Genomic DNA, 14,744 nt, shown 5'->3' on the forward strand with positions numbered 1-14,744 from the left:
GAAAAAAAAATCACCATTTGCCAGATATTTTCTACACTTGGTTCCTTTAACTCTCTTCATTTTTGCAGGTTGTGCCCCACTCTCTCATATCTTTCCCCTCACCTCTGCTCCCAGCATTCCAGCCAATTCCTGATCTTCAAAGGGGGTCATTGCAGAGCCGTGTATTGGGGGATTTCAGCTGTACCACACACATTAAAGCTAAGGGGAGGGCTGTGGTTAAATCATCACCCACTGTTTTGAAGATTTACCCTTTAACAATAAAAACCCAAATGACTATGTTTTAACTGTTCTCTTTCATCACACCGTCCTTTAGGTGTAATCCAGACGGAAAAGCCCAAGGAGATTTCATAGGAAATCATAACCTTTTCTATAGGTTTTTTGGGGACCATTCCAGAGAATTTAATCAAAAATGTTGTACCTCTGTAGGATGGTAGGAAAACCCTGCACAAGGAGCTCATTCTCTATTAAATACTAGAGGTTTTAGAGTATATTCTGTAGAACCCTACAGATAGGGCACAGCTTTGAGAGTCAGGAGACCTGGGCACTAATCCTGGCTCGGCCAGGGTATGTCTACACTGCACTGGAAACCCAGGTTTGTGGGACCTGGGCTTGTGGACTTGGTGTTTCCAAGCCCATGCTTGAGCATCCACACTGCATTGTAAACCTGGGCTTACAATCGCTGGACCCAGGTCTCACAGCCATGCTAACGCATCCACACTGCACTATGCTGACCTTCTGACTCGGGTCTGAGGCTTGAGCTGAGTCCACACTACAGAATGACAGGGCTTGGACCCAACTGTGACCCATGCCCCTAGCAGGGTCCTAAGACCTGGGTCCTGTGTGCTTGCTGGCCCGAGTCAGACTGATTTATGTATGGACGGAAAGGGGGCTTGAGCTCAAACCTGAGTCAGAGCCCGAGCTTAGTGTGCAGTGTAGACGTACCTCCACTGTCCTGCTCTGTGACCTTCAGCAAGTCACTTTGCCTCGTAGTGCCTCGTTTTTCCTCCCACCCTTTGTCTGTCTTGTCTATGCAAATTGTAAGATCTTTGGGTCAGGGATGGTTTCTTACTATATGTAAGTACAGTATCTTGCCCAATGGGGTTCTGATCTCAGTCAGGACCTTGAGGTGCTACCATAATACAGGTAATAAAATCCCTAATAAATTCTATCAGACTTTTCCCATAAAGGAAAGGAACACACGACAAAATGGTCTCACAAAAGGGAATCACGCCTCCCACTGAAGTCAGGGGAATGTCACCACCTCTCTCCCTCTCCTACAGCATGTCAGCCAAAGGTTTCTTTCTTACAGAGAAATAAATGGAGAAGCACAAGTCCCAGAAATGGGACCAAGGTGCAAAGAAAGTTTAAGGGGACTTTTCGGCACAGGTGTTTGTCCAGGACAATCGCAGCAGTGTTTGCACCAGCCCTGTGCACTTTGTGCCTTTAACACAAACTCCTGGGGGGTGTCTTTAATGAAGCGCTGCTCATTTTGAGGCTCAGTTCCCAGTGTGTAAGCAGAGGAAATCCAGCTACTGAGCCAGCCCTCCAACAACCCCGTGCCCATTTTGGTAGGGTTCAAGCTGCTCACCAGGGATGGGGATCCCAATTTTTGTGTACAGCAATGGCCTAATTAGGGAGTGAGCTGCAGGTGAATCAGCGGGAAGGCAGTGAATAAAACCTGTCAATCAACATGCTGGTTACATGACTATGCACTTCACAGAGACACCCTCGGCACATGTACAGCCCTCCTGAAGCTGGTGGCATTACACCACGTGACAGCACTGAGGATCTGGGCCCACATTCTTCAAGATGGAGCCTTTCGCGTTGTTCAGTGCTTATTTACTACAGATCAGGGATTCCTACTTACTCTTCATATTTCTTCACGTTGTACTCGTAGCCTAGATGGGGAAAGAGACACGCAGTGAGCAGAAGCAATGGCACCATTTGACCCAACCCTCTGACTGGGGCTGAGAGGGCTGCCCACAGAGGGCCTGGCTTTCACAGCCCAACCCCGTGCCCACCCGTGTGCATCCCACCGCCATTGCCCCAGGACCAGTCATGTTTTGTTCCTAAATCTCCACCTCTTGTTCCACCCCTCCCAGACCAGCAGATGACTGGCAACCAAAAGCTTTGGTCTTCTTCATTTGTCATGTCTCCCTCTGGTATTTCAGGCGTGGACGTTTCGGGGGGTCACTCACTGCCCCCCCCCCATGCTGCTGCACTCACTAGTAATTGGTCCATGGTACATCTGCACAGGTGAGACAGGACAGCCATTTAGGTCTGTGTCTATCATGGGCCCCAGGTACCAGACTAGAGTCTAGTCTAGATGTTTAGACCTTTCCAAAAGGTGGGAATCAGGCTAGATTCCTTCACCCCGCCTTGGAGGTACTATGATCTCAGGGGCCTTCTTCTCCTTAAGTAAGACCTTGGCCCAGATTGTGTTCTCATTTGTCACCGAGGTGAACCCAGTGTAACTCCATCAAAGTGAGGGGCGTGGCTCTGGATTTAAAGCAGTGTCACTGAGATGAGAATCTGGTCCCCTGGTGTTTGGGTCCCTACCGGCCACAAAGAATGGCAATCCAAGGGCACTACCGAGGAGGTCGACATTGCCCCACACACCCGCTCACCATAGCGTACGTGGCTATTTCTGTTACAGTCACGTCTGTAGGCACTTATCTTCTTCTGCAGGGGGACAGTCACCCACGGCATAGGGTCCACACAAGGCTGAAGACCCCAATTACACCTCACTTCGCCCATAGATGGTGCACTGGGTTTTACACAGTTTGGGCAGAGACGGCATGTAACTGTTGGTAGTGGGGGTAGTCCAGTTTAAAGGTTCGGAGGCGGGGAGGTGACCGCCCCATGGTCTGATGACCATCACACCCATCTCACTGAACCGTCTCTCTTCAGGCCCACTCCTGCAAACCCTTTCTACAGAGCAGCGTGCTGGCCACCACGAGCCTCATTGCCTTCAGCACGATGCTCAGAAGCAAGGGCTGGCTCCTTAAGCGGGGTAACACTCCTGGAGACTTTGCCATTGATGGCCTTTCCCTGCCGGCCAGGCGCTTACCTCTCCTCCGGTGTTTGCGGGTAACGAGCACCACAATGATGAGGAGGATGAGGAAGAGGAGCAGCGTTGCCAGGATGTAGCCCAGCTGCTGAAAGAAGTGCACCCGGCTCTCGGGGATGATGACGTTGATCACGTTATGGCCCCTGCCTAGGTTTGGATCTGGGGTTGGCGAGAGAAAGCAAAGCAGAATAAAATGGCGGCGCCCTCGTGTCTGGAGCAAAGCAGAACACAGATGGGGGGGCCCGGTTCAAAGGTAAATCCTTTTTGGTGACGACTTTGGAACCTAACCATGGCCCAGCGTGGGGAAGGAGAGAAATGCTGGCCTCTTTTAAATGCTGTTATGCATCAGGGCACAGAACGGCAGCCATTTCCACCCCAGAAATGGCTGCACTTCAGTGTGGAATGAGTGAGCCCCATAGATACAGGCTGTAATGGCCAGTGGGAGCCTTTTTGATGAAAGGGGTCCCGTTAGAGAGAGGCCTGAGGCAAAGCTAGCCCACGTCCGAACAGCCTCCCGTCACGTGGGAACTGGCTCCAGAGCTGGCTTGCCTCATCTGCATGAAGAGACGAACTAAAACCCCAAACCAAATGCACTGCCCCTGTTGGGCCTACAGATTTACCTTCCCTGGGAGCAAGTTTATGGAGTGTCACAATAATCGATGGTATTGTGCTGACGGAACAGGTGCAAAAAGGGAGACAGGGAGACAGAGTGAGGCCAAACTAAAAGGCCTCCTGCTATAATTCAAAGGCTGCGTAAAGCTCATGCCGGGTAAACAAGAGACGTGTGGGACCAGAACTCAGTGACCCAAAACCGGGGTGCAGGAAATTACGTCTAATTGGTGAACAACATAATAAGGGGCGACTCCACCATCACTCCCTTTTGGGGCTCTTAACAAGAAAAGACCTTTCAGGGGAAATTAGCGGAGACGGATGGGCAGAGGAGGCTACTGCAACATGGGTTGATTGAAAGAAGGGGACGGAGCAAGCTTCACCACCATGGCTGCTGCCCCCATGCCCCCCCTCCCTTCTGTGTAATACGAGTCTGGCTGAGCTGGCCACATTTGCAACACTGCTGTACGCCTGTGACCAGAGAGGCAGATAAAAGCAATGCCTGAAATGGCCCGACGCTCATTACAGCTTGCCAGGTCTCAGAGTGGCTGGTAACACCGTGCATGGTGCCTGTTTTTTCCCAGCAGTGAGACTGCATGTGAAAGTCAACAGAGCTGCATTTTCTGTCTGTCTGATTCTTTTCTCTTCCTTCTAGGATGAGTTTGGCTTGTTTTGTCTTCAAGGAAGCTGGATCGGACTATAACAGCAACATCTGTTCCAATCCCCCTCAACTAACTTCTTCTCTTTCCCCCAAAAGGACAGTTATCACCATCTCTGTCACCATCTCAGACTGTCACACAAGGGCGGTCCCTTTCGAAGAGCACCCTTCAGCTACAGGGAAAGGGAACAAGGAATGTTGTTAAAATGAAAGCCTTATTCAATACGGTACATTTCAAATGCATTAACCGTCTTTCCTTCTTCTCTGGATCTTTAATGAAAGGTTTCCATGGATAATTAGTGGTGATTGCCATGCTGCTGACCAGCCTGCGGTCTCTGGATACCAAACCCTGACGCTGTTTAATGCTGGACAGTGGCAGGGTCATAGGCTCACATTAACACCTCGGGCCCCTTGATTCCATCTAAATTACCACAACACTACCCCTCTGAAGTCTCAATGATTGTTTCTCTCGTCATCTGAGCTTGGAGGCTCCCAGCTGAGATCGGGACCCACAGGGCTGAGTACTATACATACCCATGATAAGAGACAGCCCCTGCCTTTAGGAACGTATGATCCTAAGGATTATTAACCCCAACTAACAGAGGGGGAACTGAGTCACAGGGAGATTCAGTGATGTGAGCAGTCAGGCAGGGCATAGATAGTAGAACCAGGCAGTGAACCCCGCTCCCCCGAGAGTCTGGCCAACTCACTAACCACTAGATCATCCACCCTATCTGCTGCATAAGGCATTAATAATCATTCTTTAACATGTGCTCATGTTTAATGCTCCCAAGACTTTCCAGGGAAGCAAACGTGCTTTTAGTGACTCTTGCCGATTATCACTGCACTGCTCCTGTCTAGCAAAGGGGCAAGTCCAGGGAGAAGCAAAGAGAGCCCCAGGTGCCTCTGCAGGAGAGCACAGCGAGCTTTTCTGGTCGCTTTAGACATGCACTGCACTGCTTCGGCTCCAGACGGCTAACAGATGAAACAGCCTGGCCCTGCCAAGTGCTATAATTTATGGAGTGGAAGGAATTTGCAATGCCCAAGAATGAATTTTCTTTTAAATAAAACAAAATAAATAACTAAGAACACAGTGAAAAAGCCAGGAATCCATTCCATTTCTGGGCGCAGCCGCTTGTCCATTCCAGTTGCTCGTCTTCCAAGCAGGGAAGGGAAACAGGGTTTGTACATGGAACGTATTTTTTCTAGAGCCTGAATAATTGCTTCAATGCTCTCCCTCCCTCCCCCAGAAAAAGAGAAGGAAATATTTGTTTGCAAGAGTCAGGGGGTTAGATAAATCCTGCTGAAGGATCGATAGCAAAGCCCTGAGACACACTGTGCTGTGGGAGACTTCCCTTTGAAGCAGAGTTCAAAGCGATGCCGTCTCATGGAGACTGGGAATGTTCACACAGTGCCAGACAAACGCCAACAGGGAATTGTAACCTGAAAGCTGCTTCAGAGTTAAATTCCTATGTTAGTGAGAGAGAGTAAGGGGGAACACCCAAAGAGCCATCGTACCTTGCAGTATATTCAGGCAGAATTCCCTAATGGCTAAAGCAGGGACCAGGAATCCTGGGTTCTATTCCTGGCTCTGCACTCTCATACTCAAACTTCCTAAGTATTCTGGTTCCTCAGTTTCCCCAGTGTCTATATAATAATTAAAAAGGTCCAAGTTCTGCTCACCATTATACCAGAGTCAATCTGGAGTAATTCCATTACTTTGGATTTACACCAGTCTAAGGGAGAGCAGAATTTAGCTCCATCTTTTCTTTGTAAGTGTATTTTGGTGCTCATGAGAGTGGGGGGCTAAAAACAGAGACAAATAGCAGGCACTGAGTGGCAGACTTTTCCCCTGCCATCCCCGGCCCACCATGCACAATATTGCCAAGAAAGAACTTCCATCTTTCTGCCAGCACTCCTGTCCTAAGCAAAGACTATGCTATGCCAAAATGGAGGGTGATTTTGCAGTGTGGACCAAACGACCATCAAGACTAGAATGAGACCACCGGGCCTGTCTCAGCTGGGACATGATTGGCCCCGGTTTGAACCCAGCTCTCCATTTGTGTCAGCCTTGCCTGTGCAACCAGATCTCCCCTGAGACTTTTTAGTCATTCCCCGGTAAGGGACATGACACCTCCGGAGTATCGGTTAAGCACAGCGATGATCGGCTGTCAGAGGAATGTCGCTGCTGAGCGAAGCCAGCGAGTTCATCCTGACTCCAACAGCTGGTTTTGCTTTTCGGGCCATTTGAGAATGTTATAAGCTATTCAGTTCCATCAGTACAGAAATGCAAACATAGCCAGGGTCCAGAAACTCCATATTCCCTACAATAAACTAAGCTCTGAGCACCCTGACCCAAAGGTCCAGGACCCCAGTTACAGAAGGGCTAATAGGCCAGAGCAAATAGCCCATTAAACCAATCAGCCAAACTTTAATTAAACACTTGAGTGACCCAGGACCCCTGAGCATTAGAAGATGCTAAACTGGTGATGAAAATGAAGAATTGAGGCAGCTGCTCAAGAACAGGTAGGAATCAGGAAACCCACTAGCTGCTCTGGGTTGGGTCCTGTCTGGGAAGAGCAGGAAGCAGGACCAGAAATACATCCCCAGTGCTTGTATTATAAAAGTGACTCCTGCCAGGCAGGCAAGGATTCCACAGGGCAGGCCCAGGCCGAGCACTTTGCTGCTGCTCCGAGCAAGAGTGAAATGCCAGCATCCCCCGCTGATGGCAGCATGTGTGATCGGCCGGTTGGACACACCCTGGCCAGAAAAGCATAATCCCCTGGGGGACATGCTGCCTGGGCTGGTATGTCCGTTGCTCCTGTCCCGTAATGCTCTGCTGGTTGTACTAGGGAAGAAGCTACCTATATCCTTTTCCTGTCCTTGCAGCCCTGCATAGCGCAGGGCTGGATTCAGCCCTCGCTGTGATGTCTTTTTGCCGCGAGAGTTTGACCGCTATAATACTGGAACACACAGGAGTGGTCCACCTGGGAAACCATTTGTTACCAACTTGGTAAGAGCAGCAGGGCATTCTGGGAAGCGGAGGAACAGCCAGGTGGAGACTTCTGAAAGTCTGATGGAGTCTTCGCTAAGCTTTGTGGATGAAACCCAGTTAGACCTGGTTCAGAACCTGAACACTGGATCTGACCCCTCCTGAACTTTCGGGGAGCTTGAATCCAGATCCAAACAATCCAACCTGGGCCGCTCTCTTCAACGGGCCGGACAGAATATCCACCACCCTCAGACTGAGGAGGAGTTCAGCTACAAAGCCAATGGATGTGAAATTCACAACGCGGCCCCGTCCCTAATGAGGGGAAGGGTCTTTGGTTCCCATGGGGTCAGCGTACACTCAGGGGGAGGAACAAGACCCCGATAATAAGACAAAGAATCTAGCAAAAATGACTGACTTGCTCCACAAGGATGCTGCGAGCGTTAATTAATGACTGCCAAGTGCCCACAATCCTGCGGTGAAAGGCCCTGGTTATGTACATACAGCTACTGGTTTGGGGGCAGGTTGTTTTGTTTGTTTTTTAAATACACACATCTGGGGAAACTGAGCCAAAAACTTAAGAGCCAAAGTTGATGCCCTGGAAATGCCAACATCACCACTGGAAAATCAAGAGGCTCAGTTCTGTGTGGTCTGATGGGTTTGTCCTCCAGCCCAATCGTGTATCCCTCTTTTATTACCATCGCTACCCATTGCACTGGCCGTTGCTGGCTTGCTCTATTGGGGACGAATAGGGTAACTCTTGTCACCAGAGCCAGGCTTAAAAAAATATTAAAAACCCACTTGCAGAGCCATCAACATCAACTGCGCTGCAGCACATCTCCACGCTGTTAAAGGCGGCAGTAGCTGCCACACAGAGGAAGCAACCGCACAGGCAGATGTTTAAACCAGGTGACGGGACATCCACAGTGTGGCAGCTTACTGGTCTTTTGCCTTCCCCTGACATCACTTGCTGGATAGGGCTGGAGCTGGCTTAGCCTTTTGCAGACACTGGGGATTTCACTAACATAACAAAGAATAGATTTGAAACAGTGTTAGGCCTCTTGTGGTTTACTTTATTAAGTATTAATATTATTATTAACACCTAGCTGTTATCTAGTGCTTTTCACCAGTAGATCTCAAAACACTTTACAAAGGAGATCAGCAGCATTACCCACATTTTACAGAGGAGGAAACTGAGGTACCAGGCAGTGAAGTGACTTGCCCAAGGTCACTCAGCAGGCTAGTGGCAGAGCCAGGAACAGTATCTCTATCTAGTATACAGTATCTCTTCCCCATTCTAGTTTTCCACCAAAGTGTAAGCTTAGGTGATGTTGCTTTATGCTACAAACAAGAGCCAAACTTGCAATATTTGTAAATATCGCATCCCCAGCTGCACCCAAGCCACTGTACTAAAGTTCCCTAAAAGAGTTGTTGCTATTTAACAAAAGAGGCGGGCTCTAACCTAGCCAGCAACGCAAGAGTTAAGGCACTGGTATTCCCACACACACGCTCACAAATCAGACTATAAATCACTGAATTCAGCGGGGTTACACACCGAGGCCTCAGTCCTGCAATCTGATCCATACAGGTAGACCCTTAGACATGAAGTCCACAGGGCTCTACATGGATGTGAGGGTCCACTCGCATGCATCAGGATACAGGACTGGGGACCAGACACACATGCAGCCATAGTCAAAATCCTTTCCTTGTTTCTCTCAAATACGGCATAATCCCGTTTAGTTGCCTCGCTCCGTACTACTCCATTTAGGATAAGGAGGAATAATTAACAGGTTTGTTTTATAAAGAAGTACCTATCTCACAGGCATGTGAGACTTGAGGGAGTCAATGTTTGTAAGGTGCTCTGAGACCTTTGGTTGAAATACATGACAAAGTTGCATGCATTTTCAAAGGGCTGCTGCTTTATTTTAACCCAGGATAACTGATTTTTAGTGCAAAAAATTAAGCAGGGAACAGCCTCCTGACATACCTGCCACCAAAATATCAGAGATGAGATCCCCAGCGCTAGTGTAAATGGGTCTAGCTTCACTGAAGCCTGTGGACCTACACCACTTTGCACCAGTTGAGGCTCTCAAGGCCAGCAGAGAACTGAGCATAGATCTGTGAACTGTGCGACAATAAATATGTCGTTGAGATAACGGCCAGATTCTTCTCTCAGTCACGCAGATGTAAGTCCAGAATCATTCCACTAAAGTCAGTGGGTTCACTCTAGATTTATGCGGGTGCAACCAAGAGCAGAATCCAGCCCAGGTTTCTATTGGCAGCAGGATGAAGTTTCCTCTCTGGAAATGGCTCCAAACCTTGGAGCTATGCCTGAAACTGGAGCTGTTCATTGAGAAAGGTCAGCACTTTGGTTCTGTTATCTCCGGACGTTTTCCTTTTCTTTCATTTCTCCCAGAAGATTTTTACAGGGGTGTGCAAGGAGTGGGGGGTTCTGTCACGGCCACTCCCACTGCTATGGAAACAGGACCCGCTCCGGCACGCTGCATGGTGTCGATGGGTTTGGAACAGGAACACGAGACATTCCAGCTTCTCTCAAATTCCCATCGATTCAGCAAATTCTTAGCGTGGCGCTTTGCAGGCCAGATGAGCACTCACCGCCCCCAGGGGCCCAAAGGGGGCAAAATTTAGCAGCTGAATCGACTTGCTTTGCTTTACCCAAGGCCCATTAGGGCCTGATCCAAACCCCGCTGAGATCCGTGGTCTTTAGATCAGGCCCCAAGTGCACAGCAGCCAGCCCCTCATGGACCTGTTTAGCAAAGGCTCTGAACAGAAATAATCCACCTTATGTGTTCTTCAAATGAGGTGGCGGGGGGGGTGATCCTGGGCCTGATCCTTCTCCCACTGCTGTCTCTGCAAGTTTTGCCATTGACTTCAAAGGGAACATGTTCATCTGTGTCGGGCTTTGCTGTTGGCCAGAGAAGATCAGTGGGGACTACTCGTATGAGTAAACATTACCCAGATTTGCAGGATCAGGACCCAGCTTGCCAAAGTGGCAGAAGGCTCCTTCCCTTCTTGTACTAATACTTTGCACACAGGGCACAGCTCAGGCCTCTTTACCCTTCAATAGCGCCGGTCATCGCTTAGCATCGGTCATCCTTAGACCTCACTGTCTCCTTAAGTTCCTCCAGCACACTCTGACCTACAAGACTGTGTTTATCAGTCCAGCTGCAGCCACTGTTCTCATTCAGTTAACGGAACATAGTAGCTTTATTTTATTGTGTTTAGTCCTGTGCACGCCAATGAACTGTCACGGAGTAAAGAGTAAAAGCAATGGCAAAAGTTTACCAGGGAGAAACAAAAACCATTGAACACAGGAAGAGCAGTCGTTTGCTGCTTAAATGTGAATTAGTGTAAGGTGAGAGAGGGCTCTTCAGCCTGCTTCTTTGACTGGAATAATTAATCCTTTTGTTCTCTTTGCCAGTGACAAACCCCAGTGCAGGACCCAGATGACCGAAACTATCTTGCCCGTATCCAGCACCTTGTCTGCCAACGTGCTTGATAGGCTCAATTAAACCGAAACACCCGACACTGGGATCACTTTCCCCACCACTGAAATGCAGCCACTGCTGGGGTGAAACACAGCAGCTATGGGACAGCCCACAGCAACACTAAGCCAACAGTTTTGACGTGCAAACGATGAATATGTCCTCTATTGAAAGCCATCGGACGAGGTAAGGAGGCAGAATGTAATTACCCCACATCAGAATGAGTCCGGATACTGAGGCTCTCTCTCGGTGCTATTCCAAATTGGCCAGGACATTAGTTAGGTATTTCCTCCAGAAGGCAAGAGGGGAGACGCTGCTTGAGCTGTTTTGGGGACTGAATGACTGGTGAGCTAGTCTGTCTGTATTAAATTGTTTCTAGCTCCTCCCATGTTTTGTCCACCTTCTGCTCAGGTGATTACCAGTTCACTGACTGCACAAACAAAGAGCAACGCTGGATTCCTAGGGGACCCTCCCTGAAATTGAAATGTAGATCTGCAAAATGGCAGCTGAACGGGACTCCCCGAGCCAAGGGACGGCAGCAAAAAGGCCATAGGCAGAGAGCGTAATATTTGTGTCCCAGCCTCTATGTAAACTCGCCCACGGGCAATCTCTGTTTGATAATGCCTCTCTTTTCTGGGTGCCGACCTATGGCCCAGTGGGGAGATGCAGACCTCCGTGGCTTGGAAAAGCCTCTTGCTGAAGCAGAAGGGAGCTACTTAAAGATTTATGAAGCACGTTTAAATTCACTATTAAGCAGCCAATAAATATTAAACCACGATGAATATTTTAAAATGTTAATAAAGAATGGTAACCCGGAAGGCTCAAAAATTATTAAACTGGGGAAGGGGGGTTGCCTGTGATGAGTGTGATGGTTCAGGGTTTGAACAGGCTGTCAGAGAGCAGCTCGTCCAGAGAAGAAAATGCGAGATATGGCAAAAAAAAGGGGGATCTTGGGGCCTGATTCTCCACCGCCTGGCATGGACACCTGTTCAGAGCGGGTGTGAAATGCTCTCACACCAGAATAGTAGCCTTTGAAATGCACTTTGCACCAGCGTATACAGTGGCACTAGATACAAGGCAGAGAAGAATCAGGTCCATCGGCTGCAGAGGTGCTGAGCATCTTTAACTCCCACTGACTTCAATGGGAGCTGGGGGCAGGATCGGGCCCTGTCCAGAGGTTCCCAGGGTTTGCTTCAGACTGCTCTTTGCAGACGCTTTCCCCCTCAAGCAATCAGAGCACTCACCACCCACACAAAGACACCAACCACCCCTCAGAACATAGGGGCAGATTCATTCCTGCATTGACAGAAGGGACATTGTTTGAGTCTCATCTACTCCTGGCTGCAGGGACGTGTGTGGGCCCTGGCTCAGGCTGGGGAAGCTCTCAGAGCATCTCAAAGTTGCTTCAGTGGCCTCTGCGGAGCATTGCAGGGATGCCGAGTCACCTTGGTCACGTCCCCTCCCTCCTTCCGGCCTGCCCCAGAGTGTCTCCTGAGGCCAGGTCTGTTGTGGGGGCAACACAAAGCAAGCAGAGCGATCTCTATGCCTGCTAGAAAACTCTCTGGAACTTGAGGCATTCCCTGAGGGCAGGGCCTGTAGGCCTGCTCTGTGACCCCTCTCAGCCTAGGGCAGGGCTATAGCTGTTCACTCCTCCCCGGGAGGAAGGACACCCCACCCTGGGAGGGTCACCTACCTACAGCTGGCACGCTGTTGGGGTTAGTGAGGTTCACCACCTTCTTCTCTCTCACTGGCTCCGTCACGGAGACCCGGAAGATCCTGCGCTCGTGGAGGCCGCAGTAGTGATGGTGGAGGTGGCAGGAGTACGTGCCCTCATCCGCGTTCTCCAGGCCCGAAATCCGCAGCGAGAAGTCGCCCAGGGCGAAGGCCGTCTCAGTGATGTTCATCTTCTGCCGGATGAAGAGAGGCCCGTAGGAGCGGCGCTCGCCGGACGCGTACAGGTCTATGAGGCGGTCGGCCCGGTCGTGCGGGACCCCCGGGGGCTGCCTGTCCCAGTGAACCACTTGCTGCTCCTCCTCGCTGTGCCGCTCAGTCCAGATCTGGTTCCGGTTCACGCACGGGAGCACCACGGTGCTGTCCTTCAAGGCAACGATCACGGCCTTCTCGCCATCCCAGTACCTCTTCGCTTCCCTGGCTGCAGAGAGGACACAGGAGGCAGCTGGGTAAACATGTACAGTCCCATTTCATCTGGAAACAACCCAGCGCACACACCTTATTCTATCTTATTGCCCCCGGCAGCTCTGCTGTCTAGACGCCAGCCTTTCCCATGCTAGGAACCACCGAGAATGCTTTCCTGCCTTGCACTGCCACCCGAGGATCTCAAAGTGCTTCACAACCTGAGACACACGGAGGGGGAGTGACTGGCTCAAATCTCCCACAGAGGGTCTGTGCCAGAGCTAGGAACTGAACGCAGGACTCCCGGGTCCCAGTTTAGGGTGTTAACTGCGAGCCCGTCCCTCCTCCCTCGTAGCTGAGAGTCCGTGGCTAGGTTTGCAGAGAAGGAAGAGCACGCTCTCTCCAATGACTGAGAATGGGAAAACAATAACAGACTTTATCTTCAACATGCCGAGTCCCATCCTCCAAGCGTCTTAGGCAGTCTCCTTGCAGGAAATGCTTTGATGCCCCCAGTGCCCTAATTACTGGGGGAATTACAGGCTCACTGGCTCGCAGGCTGTTCACGCTGAGCAATAAAAAACAGAAAAGCAGCGGGGCTCCCGGAGCCAGACTGGGCGTTTTATTATACGCACAGAAACGTTCAGGGAGCAAGAGAGAAGATGCTGCTTCCCTCCCATCCCAACGCCCACTTATCCGAGTTACCCATACGCTCGCTGGACACTCAGCCCTTCGCCCCTTTCTCAGCACAGGCAGGCAGGGCAGCCTCAGCTCTTTCCCAGGGCTAACGAGACTGGGACCGGCAGGAAAGCCAGACAAGATGGAGGTGATGCTAGCGGGCAAAGGGGAACGTGTACAGCAAGTGAGGTCTCCATCCAAGTGGTGCCATCGGTGGCAGTCCCTAGAAGCTCCCCCTCTTGACACAGCAAGACTCCAGTTGCAAAGCAAAGGAAACCTCACAGCTGCCTGGCTGCTAGAAGCTGCAGTGAGCACTGATGTCTTTTGAGGTGCAGCGACATTCACGTGCAGCACCAGTGATCCTATCCCGCGCGGTGCTCTGCCTTTGCACAGACCCCCCACTGATTTCACTGAGGCACTGGGTGGGAGCAGGGGTCTCCCTCACCAAAGCTGGCTCAAGGTGTTAGCCCTGGGCAGTACCCCTGTGAAGCCAACAAGGCTCTCCATGAGCATAGGGCTCCCGCTGCCCAGAGTTCTCTGTCAGACTGGGGCCCGAGGTACTGGGCATGGGGAGTACCTGCCCCCCCGCAGAGGGACCGATGCCCATCGTTTGCATCAGCATGTGCCTTTACCTTTCTCGGTGACCTCCAGCTGGATTTTCACCGTTTCGTACAGGTGGCAGTAGTGATGGTGGAGGTTGCAGGAGTAAGTGCCTTGGTCGCTCTCTGCAACATCTAGTGCAAGAGGAGAAAAAGAACCTTTAAGAGCAAGGTGACGCTTGTCTGCGGCTGTTTATGCAGCACGTCCCCAGGCTTGGCGGTACCAAAGGAGCTTTAGACAAACAGGGCCAACGTCCCACTGCAGTTACATGCTCATTTGAGCTCATTCTTGTTTGTTTGAGTTATTCTTTGGCATTTCAGTAATACCGGCCCCAGCCAAGCTTGTGCTAGGCACTGTAAGAGACCCAAAGAGCGTACAATCTGCATAGACAAGACAGACAGAGAGTGGGAGAAAGGCAGGATTCTTATCATGTTACAGGTGGGGAAATGAGGCACAGAGTAATTAAGTGACTCAATCAAGGCCACACAGGGAGTCCACGACAGT

The 14,744-nt window shown here is 50.5% G+C and overlaps 1 protein-coding gene across 1 annotated transcript in view; it reads right to left on the reverse strand.

The window, feature by feature from the left end:
• MXRA8 (matrix remodeling associated 8) overlaps positions 1–14,744 on the reverse strand; it is a 36,604-nt gene that overhangs the window by 9,550 nt on the left and 12,310 nt on the right. Inside the window, exons 5-8 of the mRNA XM_007070191.4 lie at positions 14,273–14,374; positions 12,526–12,984; positions 3,071–3,229; positions 1,868–1,898 (exon numbers count right to left, since the gene is read on the reverse strand). Coding sequence (XP_007070253.1) covers positions 1,868–1,898; positions 3,071–3,229; positions 12,526–12,984; positions 14,273–14,374 — 751 coding nt within the window. The remainder of the gene's footprint in view (positions 1–1,867; positions 1,899–3,070; positions 3,230–12,525; positions 12,985–14,272; positions 14,375–14,744) is intronic.

Source organism: Chelonia mydas, chromosome 18 (assembly GCF_015237465.2).
Source record: "Chelonia mydas isolate rCheMyd1 chromosome 18, rCheMyd1.pri.v2, whole genome shotgun sequence".
NCBI classification, from domain to species: Eukaryota; Metazoa; Chordata; order Testudines; family Cheloniidae; genus Chelonia; species Chelonia mydas.